This window comes from Mangifera indica, chromosome 5, assembly GCF_011075055.1.
Source record: "Mangifera indica cultivar Alphonso chromosome 5, CATAS_Mindica_2.1, whole genome shotgun sequence".
Taxonomy (NCBI): domain Eukaryota; kingdom Viridiplantae; phylum Streptophyta; class Magnoliopsida; order Sapindales; family Anacardiaceae; genus Mangifera; species Mangifera indica.
The window spans coordinates 14,761,899-14,779,949 of NC_058141.1; the positions used below are offsets into that span (position 1 = coordinate 14,761,899).

The 18,051-nt window shown below is 35.5% G+C and overlaps 4 protein-coding genes across 5 annotated transcripts; 1 reads left to right on the forward strand and 3 right to left on the reverse strand.

The window, feature by feature from the left end:
- Window positions 1-1,217: 1,217 nt before the first annotated feature.
- LOC123215453 (pentatricopeptide repeat-containing protein At5g48730, chloroplastic) lies at window positions 1,218-3,880 on the reverse strand. The gene is made up of 3 exons (XM_044635550.1): window positions 3,395-3,880; window positions 2,460-2,866; window positions 1,218-2,073 (listed from the first exon to the last, which is right to left on the reverse strand). Exons 1-3 carry the CDS (start codon window positions 3,860-3,862, stop codon window positions 1,362-1,364), a joined length of 1,587 nt encoding a protein of 528 aa, XP_044491485.1. The 5' UTR covers window positions 3,863-3,880; the 3' UTR covers window positions 1,218-1,361.
- A 4,148-nt stretch (window positions 3,881-8,028) lies between these two features.
- LOC123216167 lies at window positions 8,029-9,944 on the forward strand. 2 transcript variants are annotated; one of them, XM_044636546.1, is made up of 2 exons: window positions 8,029-8,307; window positions 8,594-9,944. In XM_044636546.1, exon 2 carries the CDS (start codon window positions 8,622-8,624, stop codon window positions 9,723-9,725), a length of 1,104 nt encoding a protein of 367 aa, XP_044492481.1. In that variant the 5' UTR covers window positions 8,029-8,307; window positions 8,594-8,621; the 3' UTR covers window positions 9,726-9,944. The 2 variants fall into 2 exon arrangements, with proteins under 2 accessions (XP_044492481.1, XP_044492480.1); XM_044636545.1 differs by having other exon boundaries at window positions 8,030-8,307; window positions 8,571-9,944.
- A 429-nt stretch (window positions 9,945-10,373) lies between these two features.
- On the reverse strand, window positions 10,374-14,858 carry LOC123216166 (purple acid phosphatase 15-like). The gene is given in 8 exon segments (XM_044636544.1): window positions 10,374-11,214; window positions 11,217-11,265; window positions 11,689-11,973; window positions 12,237-12,427; window positions 12,529-12,746; window positions 12,873-13,206; window positions 13,378-13,569; window positions 14,116-14,858. Coding segments are annotated over 8 exon segments (1,650 nt in total). The 5' UTR covers window positions 14,396-14,858; the 3' UTR covers window positions 10,374-11,113.
- A 130-nt stretch (window positions 14,859-14,988) lies between these two features.
- On the reverse strand, window positions 14,989-16,994 carry LOC123216168 (small ubiquitin-related modifier 1-like). Its single transcript, XM_044636548.1, has 3 exons — window positions 16,785-16,994; window positions 15,632-15,781; window positions 14,989-15,351 (listed from the first exon to the last, which is right to left on the reverse strand). Exons 1-3 carry the CDS (start codon window positions 16,878-16,880, stop codon window positions 15,289-15,291), a joined length of 309 nt encoding a protein of 102 aa, XP_044492483.1. The 5' UTR covers window positions 16,881-16,994; the 3' UTR covers window positions 14,989-15,288.
- Between the last annotated feature and the right edge of the window lie 1,057 nt (window positions 16,995-18,051).

The following is an 18,051-nucleotide window of genomic DNA, read 5'->3' on the forward strand; positions in this document are numbered from 1 at the left end:
ATCTGTTTTTTTATACAGAGTTTATCATAGTTTTGTTTCTGAATTTTATAATTTAAAATGCATCTTAAAATTTAAAAAGTTCATAGGTTATTTAATTAATCAAATTTTTTCATTCTCAAGTGATATAAGATATACAGATATATCTAATATTTTTTTCGTATTTTATCAATATGAGATTTATCTAAAGGTATTACATATATTTCATGTGTTATAGTGTCAAGGTTACGGAACTTAAGATTGTAATAGTACTTAGGTAAATATATAAGCAATTCTTTGGGTGAATCTTTCAAATTTTAATTTATTCAAAGTTCGGTCTTGGCACGTCATATTTATGTGTATGAAAGGTTTATCTTATATCAATCTCATATCAACTTTATGTGCACTTAATTCAACATAAATTGTATCTTCAAACTCAAAATCTTTGATCAAAATATTATTTACTGTTGCCATTTGATCCAAAGCATCCCAAGTCAGAGTATTGTCCTTTGGTCTATTAACTCATTTTTTAATTATCAACAACTTTATACCATAAACTTTTGAAAGATCTTTCAAATCAATACCAGTGTTCACATTAAACTCTTCTTTTTGATCTTTTATAGTTGTGAAAATTTCACATTGATTAGAAATTATGAACAATATTAATCATATTTACATGTGGTGGAAGGTTGAACAGTATATTATTATTTGAAAATCTTTTAAAAAATTTTACCTTAATTTCGTTACGGTTAATTGTTATATAAAAATGTGTTATTTGTATTATCATCTTAGTTAAAGGATAACACATTTGATATCATGATCATTTAAAATCTCGTAAAACAATCCAATGATACAATTTTTAACCTTTATTGTTATGTAGATGTAATTCTATTTTGAAAATTTTATGATATGTGATGTTACCGAAAATCTGGATGGAAATGAATCAAAGGGACTAAGGTATACAAAATATTTGACCAACCATATAAAAGATATTATTTCATTTTCTTGACTATATCTGTATAATAATTAATGTGTTGCCTAAAATTGAACACGCTCTCCCTAGTTTGTATAATTTGGTTAATCCTGCAGGTTCAGAAATTTTCCTCCGAAAATAAATGCTAATTCCTTGCTTACTAGAACTTCTGTAAATGCTTGATATTTTAAAAGCTTCCTTGTTCAATTCTTTCGTTTGCTTAATTTAGGTGGAATGGAGAAGTAATACACACCCTTCAAAAAGAGAATTAAAAAGACAAGGTTACTTCATTAACCCAAAGAATGTATACATTAATTGTTTATCTGTGATAACATACACAAAAAGAATACAACAAACAAGCATACAATCTACATAGATCTCAGAGATGTTTGAACTGTGAAAATTCTTCATCTCAGAAATCGGGCTTATTCATCCCCATTCGAGTCTGTTCTGCTGACTTAATAAGATCTTGGGTCTCCTTCGCATGGCTAATCATCCCATTCATTGAATATGCTTTAGCCATAGTTCTATAAGTAATCTTATCAGGCTTACATCCTCTCAGCTCCATCATCTCAAGTACTCCTTTCATCTCTGCCAAGAGTCCCAGCCTCCCATAAGCATCAACCAAACAATTAAAAAATACAGTATCCAAAGTTACATCCGAATTCTCAATAAACCGCAGGACACCCCCGATTTTTTCAGGTTTACCGGCTTTTCCATAAGCCCTTACAAGAGAGCAAAATGTGACACAGCTTGGTTTGATTCTCTCGGACCGCATTAGCCGAAATAAGTATTCCATCTGTTTCAAATCCCCAGCCCTGCCAAATGCATCTATCACAATGTTGTAGGTTACAATGGTCCAAGAATAATGGTATTTCTGCATATACTCCATGACAGCACTCATTTTCTCATATTCCGCAGCTTTTCCATATGAATCAAGAAGTATATTGAAAGTATTGATGCTGGGATCGATCCCAGCTCTCTGGAACTTCTCATAACATTTCTCCATGGTCTCTATCTGACCACTATTGCCAAAGGCTCTGAGTGTGGAGTTCATGGTCCAAACATCAGGCTCACATTCCTCACCAAGCATCTTCACAAGTGTGGATTCCATCTCTGCAAACCTTTCAAGGAAATAGGAAGAATGGGTTACCTTTACTCATATAATTGCAACATTTTGCTCCATCTGATAGCCAAAAGCACATAAGAAAAGAAAAAGGAGACAAACAATTTTTTCCCATTTCAGTTAAATTGGATAAATTGAATTAAATTATTTTATTGTGGCAAAAGAGGTTAAGTTGGAGTTGGGTTCAGTGTAGACATGGGTAGTTCATGGAAAAAGCAGAAGTGATGAATGCAATTTATCCACCTTATTGTCTAAGAAAAATAAAACTAAATACAGAGATAATCAGCACATGGCAAAGTTATGATGCAACACCATATACATCCCATTACTCTTAGCAAGAAAAAAGAGCATTCAAAACTGTGAAATGATTGCGGAAAGATTTACATTTTTGCTTTCCCATAGGCATCAACGAGGGTGTTGTATGTGATGGTGTTGGGTCTGATTCCCTGGGTTTTCATGTCAGAAAGCAAAGCTTGCACTTCATCAAAGGCAGCAACCTGAAGGCATGATTTAATGAGGATAGAGTATGTGTTGACATCTGGATGACAGTCAGGAGTGCTCTTCATCTGCTCAAGGAGGAAAAATGCTTTATCAAATCGAGCACTCCTACCATATGCAGACAAAAGAGCAGTATAGGATTGATGGTTCACAGCACAGCCTTCATCAACCATGGCTTGAAAAAGCTCATGCGCTTTTTCAGGTTGTTTACATTTCCCAAGCATGACAATTAGCTTTATGTAAACACCAGAGTTAGGCCTGTACCAGAGCTGCTCACGCAGTAGTTCAAAAACCTGATAACATAAAAAATAACACAATTATGACATAATACACTCATAAAATTATAGAACTCTTCCACTTCAGAAAATCAAATTGCTCAGAAAAAATTACAATCTAAGTAGAACATTCCAACAGTCAGGCAAGAAATCTCAACACTTAATTAACAGAAATCAGTGAAACATGGCAAACAAATATTGTATATTTGTAAATCCCACTGACTATTCTGATAATGCAGCTGCCAGGTATCCGTTATCCACAAATTGACACGCTGATCATAAATACTCGTCCAAACTCAATTCAACCAAATCACAAAATATCACCTTAACTGACTAACCATGATAAAAGAAAATTAATAAAAACCTTAAATTCTACCAATTCACTAATTTGTAAGCCCAATTAAACCGTTTCGTGGTAATTGAAGTAAAAACTGTATCTAAATTACAACTTGGGGAACAAACAGTTATATATCTATATACACACAAAAAAAAAAAAAACCCGTTTCTGAAAAAAAAAAATTGATATCAAGTACTAAGAGAGAGAACCTTGAGAGCAGACTCCCAACGCAGAGCAGTAATTCTGTCATGAAGAGCTTCAAGAACAGTCCTGGGTAACAGCCTTTTGGAACTAATTTTTCCCCACTTCTTATCAATGACAGCTTTGGTTGCCTCTCTCCGCAATATGACTGATAACGCTTTCTTTGAGGCTATCTTCCTGTTCACTTCCTCTTTTCTCTCTCTTTCCTCTGTTTCCTTCAGCTTCTTTAAATCAACTGTTCCTCTTTTTCGGCTTTGCTCTGTAACAGCATTGTTAGAAGTGACAGAGGGTGGTTCTTCAATTTCGGGTTTAGATATGGGTAGTGGTATGGATGTTCTTTGAATGGGTTTTATGTTATTCATGGGCTTCCGGTTAAACGCCGGTGAGTAGGGATAAGTGGAGGAGGAGAGGGAGGCCATGTTGATACGAAATGGTGTATGGTAGTGGAACTCCAAAACCAGAAAGTCGATAACCATCTAATTCTATGTTATGAGGCTTATTTCTTTTGGGCTTTTTCAATAATAAATATTATGAAAACCTTGGGCCACTCATAAACAAACCTTCTTTCTTAACTAGGGGCCTCCCTCATCGATTTGCGTCATCAGTAGTTTTGGATTTGGATGGTTGGATAGAAATTTTGTGAACCTCAATAAGATGGAAAATTGAAGGTTTCGGTGGGCTGTGTCATTGAGCCCGATCATCCTTTGAGGTTAAACCCTATTCAGACAAGTGAGAACTATTGAGAAGTCACCAATGAGATTTAAATCTAGTTCTCTCATTTGCAGGTACGGCTTTATTTGATTATTCATTCAATGATGTCTGGCTGTTACTGACATCATTCAGAGCGAGCATTAATGATTTTGTTCCATGGATTAATAGAATGTACACCATTTTAATCTATTCCATCGTGTTATTATTAGGGAAACACAGAATCCAAATGTACATCATTACTCGGCCTTCTCACCATGACCTTCTCCTGCGGTCCGCCTTCCAACATAGAAGAACCATGCTAACAAATTACATCTCCATTTTTTCCAGTTACTTCTTATTCGCTTTCCCTCCACCGCCACCTGCATTCACCCCTCCCTTGGCTGCTGCCTACACCGCCTTTCTATTCTAGCAGCCTTCTCTTGCAAAGCTTTCGCGTCTCTGCAAATTGTTACTGAATTTTTACATCAAATTAAAAATTCAATCAATAATAAAAATGATTTGCTTTAAAAAAGACTGAAAACATCTCACGGAGTTAATATATGTCAAAGCAAATATCTTAATCGTTCACGTGTCATTCAACAGTGTAAAAAAGTTGAAGAAATTTTGAAGCTTTGCTAGTTAGTATTCTAAGAACTAAGATAATTGATGTATTAGTAAGACTTTTTCTTTTTTAATTAATTTCACATAAACAATGACAAAAAGGCAATTAGTCGGAACATAATCAATACCTAAATTGTATGTTTGACAAGTTATAAAATATATACGTTGATCCATATCATAGTACAAGTAGAAGATCTTTTTATCTAAAAAGAAAATAGAGTAACTCATGATAGTTGTGACTATTTCTCATAATTTTTTCAATATGTCTTTCTTGTTCTTTGTATTACGAGGCAACAAAATCACTTCCTACCAAATCATAAACATATGATCCTCCACTTTTCAAAACAACAAGAGTTAGTATCCCATTATGTACCCATTATTAGAATCTTAAGTACAAGGTATAAGACTTGAATCTCACATTAGAAAATACAGACAACTAGTATAAGATTTATATGGTCTTGGACTCTTTCATCTCAATAACTAATTTTTTATGTGTGATTTTTTTAAGGTTCAATAACAAACAAAACAACATTAAAAGTAACACTTTGTTTATTATAATCTCAACATTTTCACGTACAAAATCCAACATAGTTTTTGGTGGTTGTGATTTTTAATATCTAACACATCTGAAAACGTAACTAGTTTTTGGTTTTGTCCATTTATTTATTGTTAAACTCTAGACAATGGAATAGAATCATAATGGGTAGATAGATAAGTCTGCAATAAGAGAGTGGTCCACTGAAAGGCAATTATAGATATCATATGCCCATAATAATATAAACATAACCCAAAATGTTGTTAGAAATTAAAAGAAGAGAAAGAAAGCAGGGTGGCCTAATAAACACATAAAAATAATAACTACGATGGTCATACAAGTGAAGTCATCAAATACTAAATGCATGAAGAGATAAGAGTTAGAATAAGTTAGTTTATCTTGTCAACTAATGCCAAACCACTCTTACCAATAATAACCAACAAAACTATGTTTTATTTTAACCCATAAAAAAAAAAAAAAAGATAGCATGATTAAGAAAGAAAAAATATTGTAACTATAATAAGGGTAAAGATTCAAATCTTAATATTTTACGGTTAAATTTTTCATATACTTAATACAATGATTATATAATAAATCATTAAATATAAAGTTTTTATCTGTTTAGTGTGATTGATTTAAATGATTTAATTCAAATAAAGTTTTCTCATTAAAAAAAAAAATCTTATTTACGTGGGATTTTCTTCTTTTATTTATTTTTTGTTATTAGGTATTTGATTTTTAAGATTGTAAACTTGTTGAACAGGTCAAAGTGTTGATCTACCTAACTCTTGAAACACCTTCCTATGCTGCAAGGAATAATAGAATTAATTGTTCTCATACTTTAGAAGTTTAGATTAGTGTCTCCTAAACTAAACTTGATCAAACAAATGGAATAATATTAGTCAATTATAAATAAAATACTATAAACTGTATAGTTGAGTAGGCTACCGGATCACATTACAGAACACTTGTTTGTTTTATTAATTTGTCATCAATGTGTATTCTGTTTCTATTGGATAAATGGTTTATCTAGGTTTTGTTTGCCCTTTTTCCCACAAGTAGCACACCTAATGCTTAATTTATATTATGTGAAATTACTATCAAGGAAGAATGTTTGATCGATCATAAACTTGAATTTTCAGACCTAAAAAAGGGTTAATACATATGAAAAAAGAAGAATGTTGGTTAAAGGAGGTGTAAGCTTAATTAGGTCAAATATATTAAACAAAAATTAACCAAACTTAGATTAATTTGGTCAAGATCCTCCGTCCGATCAAATAGATAAACCTTTGTTAGCTTAAGTTGGTTAACACCCTTTTTCTTTTTTAAATTAACTTCATTCTTCATTTATTAAACTTATTATTATTATTAAAATCAGGATTTTAGATCAAAATCCATCATTTTTATTAAAAAAAAAAATTAGGTTTAAAATCCTAATTTTTAGGTCAAAACCCATGGCTATAACAAAAAAAAAAAAAAACACAACAATTAAAATTTAGCCCAAAGCACTATTTCCCACCCAAGGTATGTTGCATTCTCAAGTTTCCCCCCTTTAACTATGAAAATACCAAATACCCACATATGAGCAGTTAAATTTAACGAAAACCTAACTCCTTAAGATTTTATCTTTTTTCCCCCCCCTAACCCCTAAAAACTAACTATTTTTCCCTAGGTCAAGTTTTGAAAAATAGCACTCTCCCCCTAGGGTTTAGTTTTCAATCCCCGATGTCAAATCCGACGCCATCGCCGATGACGAAGCTTTCCTGACACACCACCATGCTCCAACGACCTCTCTTCTCTCCTCTGGAACGTCAATCGACCCAGATCTGGGAAGACACCTCTCTTCTCTCTGACTTTTGGGAAGACAATAGACGTTCCAGAGGAGAGAAGAGAGGCCGTCGGAGCATGGTGGTGCATCAGGGATTGAAAACTAAACCCTAAGGGGGGGAATGCTATTTTTCAAAACTTGACCTAAGAGAAAATGGTTAGTTTTAGAGGTTAAAGAGGAAAAAGAGGATTAAATTTTAATTTATTTTTAATATTACAGATAAAATGACGATTTTACCCTTGAATCCATTTTTTTAACAGCTCATAGATAGATAAATAGGCTTTTCAAAGTTAATGGATGGTAATGTACAGAAAAAGTATACCTTAGATGGAAAATAATCCTTTGGCCTAAAATTTAAATACTCTTCAAACCATTAATTTAAGAGTTTCGAGTAATTTACATAATTTAATTTTTAATAAAGATCACATCAATAATTTATTTTAATATTTAAGTAGAAGAATATTACCATAAGAGGGAGATTCAATGAAGTAGTCGTGATCCCAGAAAGAAGAAGACTTTGTAAAGTCGGAGAAGGGTGAATATAAAGATTGAGGGAATATTCAAGTGTTTTTGCAGTAAAAATAGTTAAAATTAAAGAAATATAATTCACTGTGAAAAAGCAATAAAATGTACGAGTTATTAATAAATACTCGTCTCCAACTTGTGTCCTTTCATATCATTTCTATTTAATGATTGCTTTTAGGTTAATTAATTAATTAATTATTGCAAAAAAAAAAAACCCTCTTATTCTAATCTCTAAGTGTCTCAAGTAAGTTAAATGATTTGTTTGTTTGTTTGTCTTTTGGGGGGAAATAGTGAATACCAATTATACCCCGACAGGATAAAATTGAAAGACACACGTTTAACGTGAATCCACTGAATAAGACAAGCCATAAATAAACAAACAAATGAATGAATTAGAAAACAGAAGGTGGCAAATTAGTAAAAGCACAGTCCAACGAGCATAGAAAGGTTCCCGTCAAGAAAGGGATGCGCAAGACTCGCTCAACTGTCCAAAACTCATCTCTCTCAAAGCAAGCACACATCCATTCTTTATCTCTTTCCCCTTGACCCTTAAAATTTCTTCTTTTGTTGCGTCTTCTTCTCTATTCATTTTCTTTAGATTCTGAATTTCTGAGAATATTTTGGTTTTTATCGTTGTTAAAGTCTTGAACAGATAAATAAGTGGAAGAACGGAAGGCTGAAAAGTTTCCAGATCTGCTCCTCTGCTCTGCATCCGCTCTCAGGTATCCAATGCTTATTTATTTTTTTTACTATAATATAAATAAATTTATTATTATGAAAACTTTATATAAAATTTATTATTTATTTTTCAGTTTTTTTTCCAATAGAATTTTAATGCGGAAACCAAGTTTGGAACTTTCCAATGCTTGAATTCATCACATCATCTGCGTTTCCCGAGATATTATATATTATCAAGTTATTTGTTTTATTGCTTTTTATAAATTTAATTTTTTTTTATCGAATTCTGTGACTTCTGGTTTAAAAGAAAGAACCTGCTGGTGTTGTAAGCTGGAGGCTTTCGCTTTTGTTGGACCAAATGTCAGCTGTGCCAGATCGGCGTGACCATTTACCCGGCTTGACGCTTCACGCCATCTTGGCTCATGATAAAAGATATCTGCCGCAGCCTACTCCCCGGCCTCCACCGGAAACTTCTTCAGGCCGCACGCTTCTTGATATAATCCGTGACGAGGACCCCGCCAACAGAACCGGTGATCCCAAAGACAGGAGAAGTTGGAAAATATTCCGAGACCGGCTTCGGCTTAAGCGCGCCGGCGCTGCTTGGACCTCGAGCGTACGTATCCCGGCTTCGGATATCCCTATCCAGAGTAACAATGCCGATCTTGGCTCGCAACTTTCCCGGCGATCTTCGGCGAGGATTCAGACTAACCCCTCCAATAACTTGGGCGAGTCAACTCAGTCTGAAGATCAAGTTATCGCTTCTAGACCTACGTTCACACGCCGGACATCGACTAGGCTTGCCGCGACTCCAATTTCAACCGAGTCAACTCAAAACGACGGCACGCCGGATGTTTCCATGCCTAGTGAACTTCCGCCGTCTCGTAGCTTCAGGCCCCAGATGTCCCACCGTAACTCAACGCGGGTTTCGTCATCGAACCCTGATTCCGACGAGCCCTATGTGGACCCTTTCGAAGTTGGGCGGGAGGGAACTCGGCGGCTGGCAGCGGCCTTGGCCGAGGAGAGAGCGTTGTCTGCACGTGAGGCTGTTGTAGCCCAAGAGGCAGCACAAGCAGAGGCCGCTGCTGGGGAAGATGCAGAAGAAACACCGGCGGCTGAAACTCCTACCGCGACGGATGTGGCACCTGAAGTTGCTGCGGAAGAACCGCAGCCTCAAAGGATATCATTAATGGATTTGTTAGAGGAGACGGATAGAGAGACGGGGTTGGAGGGATCTAGATACTTGGGTGAAGATAAAGAGGAAGAGGAGGAAGAAGGCGACATGCAAGAAATTGCAGGAGGAATAGAGTATAATTGCTGCGTGTGCATGGTGAGGCATAAAGGTTCGGCGTTTATACCATGCGGACATACGTTTTGCAGATTGTGTTCAAGGGAGCTCTGGGTTCAGAGGGGAAATTGTCCCTTATGCAATGGTTTCATTTTGGAAATACTTGACATATTTTGATTTGTGATTTGTCTCCCACCATTTTGTTTGACGGAGGAGAAAAATTTCCTCTCACACTTCTCTCTGTGTTAGTGTTCTTTTTTTTTTTTCAACTTGGTTTTATGTTGAATTGTTTTGATAAATTTTGGAATAGCAAGTAAATATTAATTTAAGAATTATTGGAGGCTGTATCTAGTTAATGTTATTGGTGTTTCTGTAATGTATTTTGTCATGTTGGTATTTTTCTTTTGTCTTGTCTGAGAACTAAAGAGAATATGCATTGGCGGGTACTGAGCTAAACAAGATGAAGATGAGAGAGATGAAGATGGGTTTTTTCCTTTTCTAAAAGAGGATCAGGGTCTTTATCTTTTTCAAGTGATGATGTGATGGATTAAAGCAAAGTTGTCTTCCTCTTTATCGCAAAATAAGAATTTAGAAATGCTAAAAATCAGGAAGGAGGGATTTGTTTGGTTTATTTAAAAGTTGGTGGAACAGAACAGTTATGTCGTTGTGACAGAGACTGAATGGTGTTATCCAACTACTAATCCAGACTCCTAATTTACATCAAAGATAATGAAATAAGTTGGATTTATGAAAGGAAGCTCTTAACAATACAGCTTTTTACAAACAAGCAAATAACAATTGCAACTTTTCAATTGGAGGAGAATGTGCTTGAATGATGAGGAATAGGTAAATTAATAATGATGTTTATCTACACCTGTCAACCCAAATATTGTCCTCGAGGAACCCACATACCTAATCTAATTACAAAGCTTAACAACCTAATTTTTTCCAGCCAACATGCCCAAAACAGAAACAACACACACCAAACTAATACCAAATTAATCTTCAATCCGATTTTTATTAAAAAATATGATATGTGAATATTGTTATAAGTGATTATTGGTTGCTGTTGATAGAAAAGAAAACACTTAATTAGTACACATAACTGGCTGTTGGAGGACAGGCAAATGCTCTAGCTCAATCCTCACAACCAATTTCAACCATAACTAAATGAATTAATTCTACTTCAAGAAAAGGAAGTGGGAACTTACAAATGCTTTTGTTGCTCAGAAGAGCATCATGTTGTGAGATTATGTATCAATGATAGTGAAATACCTCATTACGATGAGCCTATGCAAATTATTTCTCTTCCTTCTCGTCTTCAACTCTTCATATCATACTGCCATGAAATTTGACAAGTTCGTAAGATTGGCACTTTATGTAAAACAATGGCCATCGACAACTCTTTCCACTTAACCATAAGTTTTCCGGAAAAGCTCCCTTGCAACTTTTTATGATCAATAATTACTGATTCCTCCATCACTCAACTTGGTTAAAAATTTCATCAGAGGTGATTGTAATGCTCCCTTGAAGGAAAAGACGAGAGAGTTTACCAGGAATGGAGTTTAGCTTGATGCAAACCAATGTTTAGGTTTAGGTAGGGTATAATGAACAGGGCACTTATCAGGTTGCCTGACAATGTAAATTTGATCCCCAACTTCATTGTGGAGTCCTGATTTCGATACCATGTCCACAGTGCCCACGTCTCATTCTTTACCTGCAATCCGCACATTGGAAAGATCCATCAGATTTTATGCAATGGTGGTTTGAGTTGTGTTAATAGGAGCTAATTTTTCTCCATGGCTTAAGGAATAGATTATTAGGGCCCAACCATAACCCTGCAGATCACACCCTAATAGATAGTTTGCTTCTCCATAAATGCTTTTCATCCAGTGCCTTGTGGTATCAGAATAGAGAAGTTGGGAATCAAACTTAGTTGACAAACTTGACACCCACCAACTGCATAGATTTTCCAAGGAGACCCGGGTAACTAATGATAAGTACTATTTTCAATACAGTTCAGAAACCACTTTACAAGCACAGGCCATAAGTTCGAATTCAGTCCCACGTTAGGAATTTACACATTAAAATTACTGCAGAATCAAATTTGGGTTGAATTCAAGGAAATGAGAGAGAGTACCTCTAGAATCCCATGCCCAAAACTACTCTCTCTGAAGGCACTATAATTAGGTTGCTGATCCCAACAGAAATTACCCACAGCTGGACCATGTGTAAAGTTTGTTGCACAGATGCCACCCATATATGTATCAGGAGTTGTTGATGGCTCTGGACACTCACCAGGTTCATCAGCATGTTTAATAGCCATCTTTTCGCGGTTACCACCATCACCGATTGTGATATATACAGGACCACAAGAATCTAATGTATAATTATAAACTCTATTTGACCTCTCATAAGCATGAACCTGGTGCATTTTTCAGATGAACAGGTAAAAAAGTTCAGCATACTTGAAAACAAAAGTAAGAAATGTTTTCATTCAAATGTTCATTAATATTTTGATTTGTGTTTTCCATAATCCTAATCCTCTTTCAATTTCTTATTTCTCTGTGTTGATGTTCGGTGCATAGGACCACCTGCCTTTCTTAAAAGCTATAAAGAGTACTGCAAGTAATTTCATATATATTTTATTACCTAATAATTCCCATATTCTTAGTCATCCTGACTTACATGTCCATTGAAAACAATGTCAACACCACAAGAGTAGAGTAATTCTTCCATCTCCACTCTCATACACTCTGCTTCTCTGTAATGAGCTACGTAAGAACTGTACCACGGGGGATGCCAAGCAGCTACTAGCCAAGGAGTTATAGATCTGTCAAAATTTGCTAAGTCTCTCTCTAGCCATTTGTATTGATCACCTGCAAAAGAAAAAATAACAGAGATTTGCATGGCATCTTCTTAAATAGCCGATCAAGTAGAGGTAAATAAATTTCAAATTGATCACAGTTGGTCATATTACTGGATTTATTATACGCAATGTAGGCTCCAAGCATTATAAAATGAATCCCCCCAGCATTGAAAGAGTAGTAGAATGGGGATGAAGATCCACTCTCTTCTGAAGGAAAGGCAAATCTAGAACTGTAAGCTGCAAATGTCTTGTTTCCAGCTTGTTCTTCTATCTCATGGTTCCCTTCAACAACCATTATTGGTATTTTAGAAACTAAATTCTGCATAAACCTGCAAATAAGAGTGAAATGGAATAGCACAAGCTAAGGTACATTATTAAACTACAAGCTAATAAGGTATTACACAATTTCCAGAAGAAAAAGGAACCATTAAATGAAAGAGAAAATAAAGTTCAACCTTCCCCAATAATCCCAACGAGGCTGATAGGTCTCGTGTATAGGAGTTTGTGAAAATGAGCAAGAGTAGCAGTCAGAGCCAGTTCCATTTGTGAGGTATAAGTTTGCATAAGTGACATCACCAACCAATAGCAGAAGATCAGGTTGATTACTAATCAAATGACTGATTGTGGTTGATGTATTGTAAGTAAGACCAAGATCTCCCACTATTGCTATTCTCTTCAGATAGTTCAGTGGACTAGAAACTGGCATAGTTGTGAAATAGAATATCTCACTCATGGCTGATATAGAAGGATCTCCACACCGATAATAGTATCGTGTGCTGGGTTTCAACCCTATACTGACAAAAAAAATACCGTTCAAGTTTAACTAAAACCTTGTGATGACATATAAACATCATTAAAGAATGTAGAACACAACCTTGATTAATCTACACATTTCCTCATCTGGTATCAAGTCCAACCACCAGTTGAATCCTAATTATAAGATGGAAAAACAAAATGTACCTGTAAGTCGGACATGGTGAATAATTCCAGAAGTATAGTTTTTCAGGCCTTCAAATGGATAAAGCTGATTATAAACAAGAGAATATCCTGTCGCTTTATGACTCAATGGTTTTCTTAATCTTCCATAGCGAACAACGCTGGACACTGTTTTTGGGTCTAACGGCTTTATTCTGTCCCCAATTTGGAATTCCCCTGCATCCATGTCAAATAGGTTCATTGCATTGCTCTATTTCTTTTACCAAAATTAAAATAATAGTAAAAATTACAAACCAAAGCATCTCCACTATTACCACTTTTATTGCCTTAATTATCATACTACTTCTATATACTATCACAAATGACCTTTCCAGCTCAGGTTTCAACTGCTTTAAACTACTTTAACCCTGTGTTCTAAAACAGAAACACACAAGACAAGAAATACTGAGTTCGATTTTTGAAAACAATTTTCAACATAAAAAGGGACGCTGGGATGCATCATGCATCAGAATTTGAACCAATTATATATCTGTAATCTGTAAAAATTTCTTACAAGGGCTCTGCAAAAATCTAATATACATGAAGCAAAAGTGGAATGTTATAACACTATAGGATCGTTTTAGTGGCAATAAATATTTAAATGAACCTACCTAGAATTGACATGAATAAAAACAAATAATTTTAGAGTCATGCATCGGAATGAAATCCGTAAGCTCGAAAATTGATTGATTACGATAAAAATAAAAGGAAATGAAAGAGAACCTGTGATCCAGGAGATCCAAACAGAATCAAAACTAGTGGATAGTGAGAGTGATATTTGCTCGGGCTGGAAACCTTTGACACGGCGGCATACCCTAGGATCGGTGTCTGGAATATCAACAGCTTTGCCGCGTAAACTGGTATCATATGGTACGGTGACGGGTGTGAACGGTCCGTCCAAAGTTGAAGGAATATTGTGGGCGCGAATGGGGATAAGATTTAACAGAAAGATGAAACAACAGTAAGGGATTGCGTAATAAAGGGAATAGGTGAAAAAAGCCATAGAGAGAGAGAGAGAACAGAAGTCTGTGAGAACGAAGGAACAAGCATAAATAAAGTTAGAGGTGATGCAATTGGCGTGGGTTTTAAGACACTGGCCGTTGCGTGGGTTTTAAGACAGTTGCCGTTGCGTTGTGGTCAAGTGTATGCAATACCGACAGTGAAGTCAAGACCGTTAGCGGTTTCAAATAAATCAGTCAGGCCTTTTATAACCAAATAATTGAGAACCATTTTAATCAGATGAGCATCTAATATTTTGCTTTTGTCTGTTACAGAAAGCTTCAATTTCTAGTTCAAAGTTACCTATGCAGATTAACCGAAGTCAAAACTGACAGACAGTGACACAAGATTTGAAGCTTATTTCTAAGAACATTTTACTCTTGAGGTGCAGTTGCCACCATTCTTCTGCCAACGTACATAATTTTAAGCCACTTTCTGATGAATGTTTTTATTTTCATCATTCTTTTCCTTGAAGCGCAGTTTTGAATGAATAAATTACAAAAGTAGAACCATGCGGCTTAGCAATTAGTACTCAAATATCACTCCACCCGTTTCCTGCCACAGATGTTATGCCAATAGTAAAACAAGACCATAAAATAAAAATAAAATAATTATTGATACACCATTTTATTAAAATATTCCATAAGAAATATTTAATTACTCACAAAACTGAAGGAAATTACAATCCCAAATTCCATAATGCGAATAAAGATGAACATCACTCTCCAATATAATAGCAAACAAGACCACAAGAATTGATGGATACCTAACCCCGACTGACTTGAGTTCAAGCTCATTATAAAATCCATGTCATTTACAATCACTTATCCATAGATGTAGTAAATGAAACTTGACATCAAGTCTACCGAGGACTCTCCATATGGTCCAAACTGTTGATTAGGGTCCGCCTCCAGTCTGATGGAGCATTGCATCAATTTCATCTCCGTCCTCCATCTCAAGCTATTTCCAAACGAAAGTACCAAAAATCAGTAAACAAGAATGCATGGACTAAATACTTCAAAACTACAATTTTGGTGGTTTTGACAATGCTGACTCCTATATCATCATATCGATTAAGCTGTTGCTGATAAGGCCAGGTAGGTAGAAACTTAACAGGAATGAAACATGATTGCAAATTTTCCTTACTATCAGCTAAATCATGGTTCATTTTGGACTCCTACAAAAGAGTATGCCATCTATGCTTTATAATAACCAATGGACCACACATTCAACAAAATACCTCATCTGGAGTCTGCTCTCCCCGGAGCCTGCGTCCATCAAACAAGAAAGCAATGGAGTTTAACTCCACTGATTGTCGATCGCAGTAAGCAGTCATGAGTTTGCGGAGTTGGGTGCTCCGTTTAATTCTGAAAAACACTTCATTCCCATCCTGCAACAATTCGACAAATACAGAGACTAAGAAAGCAGCACACATTGAAAATTCATGGAAACCCCACAATCAATCCTTTCCCAAAAAGGACTCAACAGAGAGCACGAGAATGATTAATGGTCAACTTCAAATTAAAACTAAGGAGAACTTTACTGTGTACCAAGTGTAAGAGACACCATCACAACAGAACAGAGCAGACAATTAAAATATGCTAGACACTTACTATCAATCCCTAGTGTTCCCACAATAATCGTCCAACGAATTTATTAAATCACTTAAATAACAACATGCAGTTTAAAAAACAAATTTCCACACTACGTTCTATTTGAAATTTCAAAAGCCAGTGATTATCCTTTTCACTTCCAAAATCGCTACAAATCAACGGTGATAAACCTTCTGTTCATGAGTTAGTTAAAAACAAAATTGCTTTTGAGGAAAGCATGAAAGACAAGTATCATTAGGTCAAATTACTAGATTGAAGAAAGTGCAGTAAACAAATGATAAGTTTATCAGAATACAACCATGCTCATGTAAAAAAAATTGTTAAACAACAATAATAAAAAACACAAAAGTGCACTAATTTATGTTTAGAGTCAAATATTCGTAAACCTTCTCGTCAAAGAGTTGAATAACTTATCTGTCTGATCTCATGATCTTAAATGTTTCCATTTAAATATTCGAAAACCTTCTCCTCAGAAAGTTAACTTGCCTATCCACCTGATCTCATCACCATCCCGCGACAGGCATTGTAACCAATCAATCAAATAATTAAGAAATAATTTCATGAATATCAGAATTGCTGTCCACATAAATTATTCACATACTAAGAATTCATGAGTGTAAATTCCAATTCACTTCTATCAAAACGAAAGTCACAACTGCTTCCATTCGAACCGAATGATAAAGAAACAGCTAATCCATATTTCGCAATCATTAAACGAATAGATTAAGTAACAGGATCATAAAAATTAATGCATTATACATATACATGTAATTTACATGCCTGGCCCTTGACTTTAAGGTTAATGTGTGCCGACTGATCCATGGGCTTCTTATATTCCTCCTGGCCACCACTATCACCACCCCCAGTCGCTGACATTGTTGCAGATTACTAATGATTTCTCTTTCTGAAACTCTCTGATTAGGGTTTGGGTTTACGCTTCTCCTCTGCCGCTACAAATAAGCACCACCAAACGACACTTTGAAGACGAACTTGCGTTTTCGGCACGCTATCTAACTAATCAGACCCACACTCGCGGCATTACCAAAGACGCAAAATTCAGGGTCTATTCAGTGATTTCATTTCAAATATCTGATTGTGAAATTACATTCATGCCCTTCTATGTCGAGATGTCTGTTTGAGAGAGCGTGTTAATAGCCTGCTCTTACGCGCAAGGATGTAGGGAGAGATGATCGGAATTGAGCGCGTGGAAAAACTGGATTTTATAAAAAGATTGGATTCCGAAGAAGAGCAAGAATCATTTGATTTGATGTTGGAAATTGGAGAATCGTGATTGACGGTTGAAATTGAATCAGACAGGGTGGTGTGATTCGTGTGAATGCGGCGTGCAGACTGCAGTCGTCATCTACTTTACGATGAGTACGATGCGTACTTTTTTATTGATGATTGATAGATAGTTGACGCACATGTTTCAGATTCTTCCATATCCATTTACTAAGCTCACCTTCAAATGGGCCTTCCTGGACCGGGTTCAAAGAGAGAAATCATCTACATATGGCAAGCAATAAGTAACATTATAATTTTATTACGAAAATCCGCCTTCAACTTGTTTACTTAGAATTGATTCTAATTAGAATTAATTATGATAATCAAATGCCTCTGCATTATTGTAGCACTGCCATCTCCTTGATAGCTTGTAAATGAATGAAATGCATATATCCCTCCCTACATTATGAATTTTGGAACACTGTCAGTGGTACCCAATTAATAAATCCTGCATAAAACATCTATTACAAACTTAGAAATTGTTTGTTTATACTATATGAGTTGGTTCTGATGTTGGAATTGTTTCTCTGCGTTAAGAAAGAATCATTTTAGTAGGTGGTACCTTGCTTTGATGGTTTATTTATGTCAACAGGATGTTGCATCCTTTGCCTCAGAAGTGAAAGCTTTGAGGAAATGGGAATTCAATGGCTTCAACCCAGCATTGGGCTGCATAGCAACATGGTTCTCAGGTACTGAATCCGAATCTCAAACACTGCAAAGCAATCTGGTCCTTCTTCATGAGAAAGTTCCTTTCCTTTGTTCA

Coding starts and splice junctions, on each gene's coding strand:
- LOC123215453 (XM_044635550.1), bottom strand. CDS start 3,862: ATGGTTATCGACTTTCTGGTTTTGGAGTTCCACTACCATACACCATTT. Junction 2,867..3,394: donor GTTGGGAGTCTGCTCTCAAG/GTTCTCTCTCTT, acceptor TTATGTTATCAG/GTTTTTGAACTACTGCGTGA. Junction 2,074..2,459: donor GCCTATGGGAAAGCAAAAAT/GTAAATCTTTCC, acceptor TTTCCTTGAAAG/GTTTGCAGAGATGGAATCCA.
- LOC123216167 (XM_044636546.1), top strand. CDS start 8,622: ATGTCAGCTGTGCCAGATCGGCGTGACCATTTACCCGGCTTGACGCTT.
- LOC123216168 (XM_044636548.1), bottom strand. CDS start 16,880: ATGTCAGCGACTGGGGGTGGTGATAGTGGTGGCCAGGAGGAATATAAG. Junction 15,782..16,784: donor ACCTTAAAGTCAAGGGCCAG/GCATGTAAATTA, acceptor GAATTGTTGCAG/GATGGGAATGAAGTGTTTTT. Junction 15,352..15,631: donor GAGAGCAGACTCCAGATGAG/GTATTTTGTTGA, acceptor GTTTGGAAATAG/CTTGAGATGGAGGACGGAGA.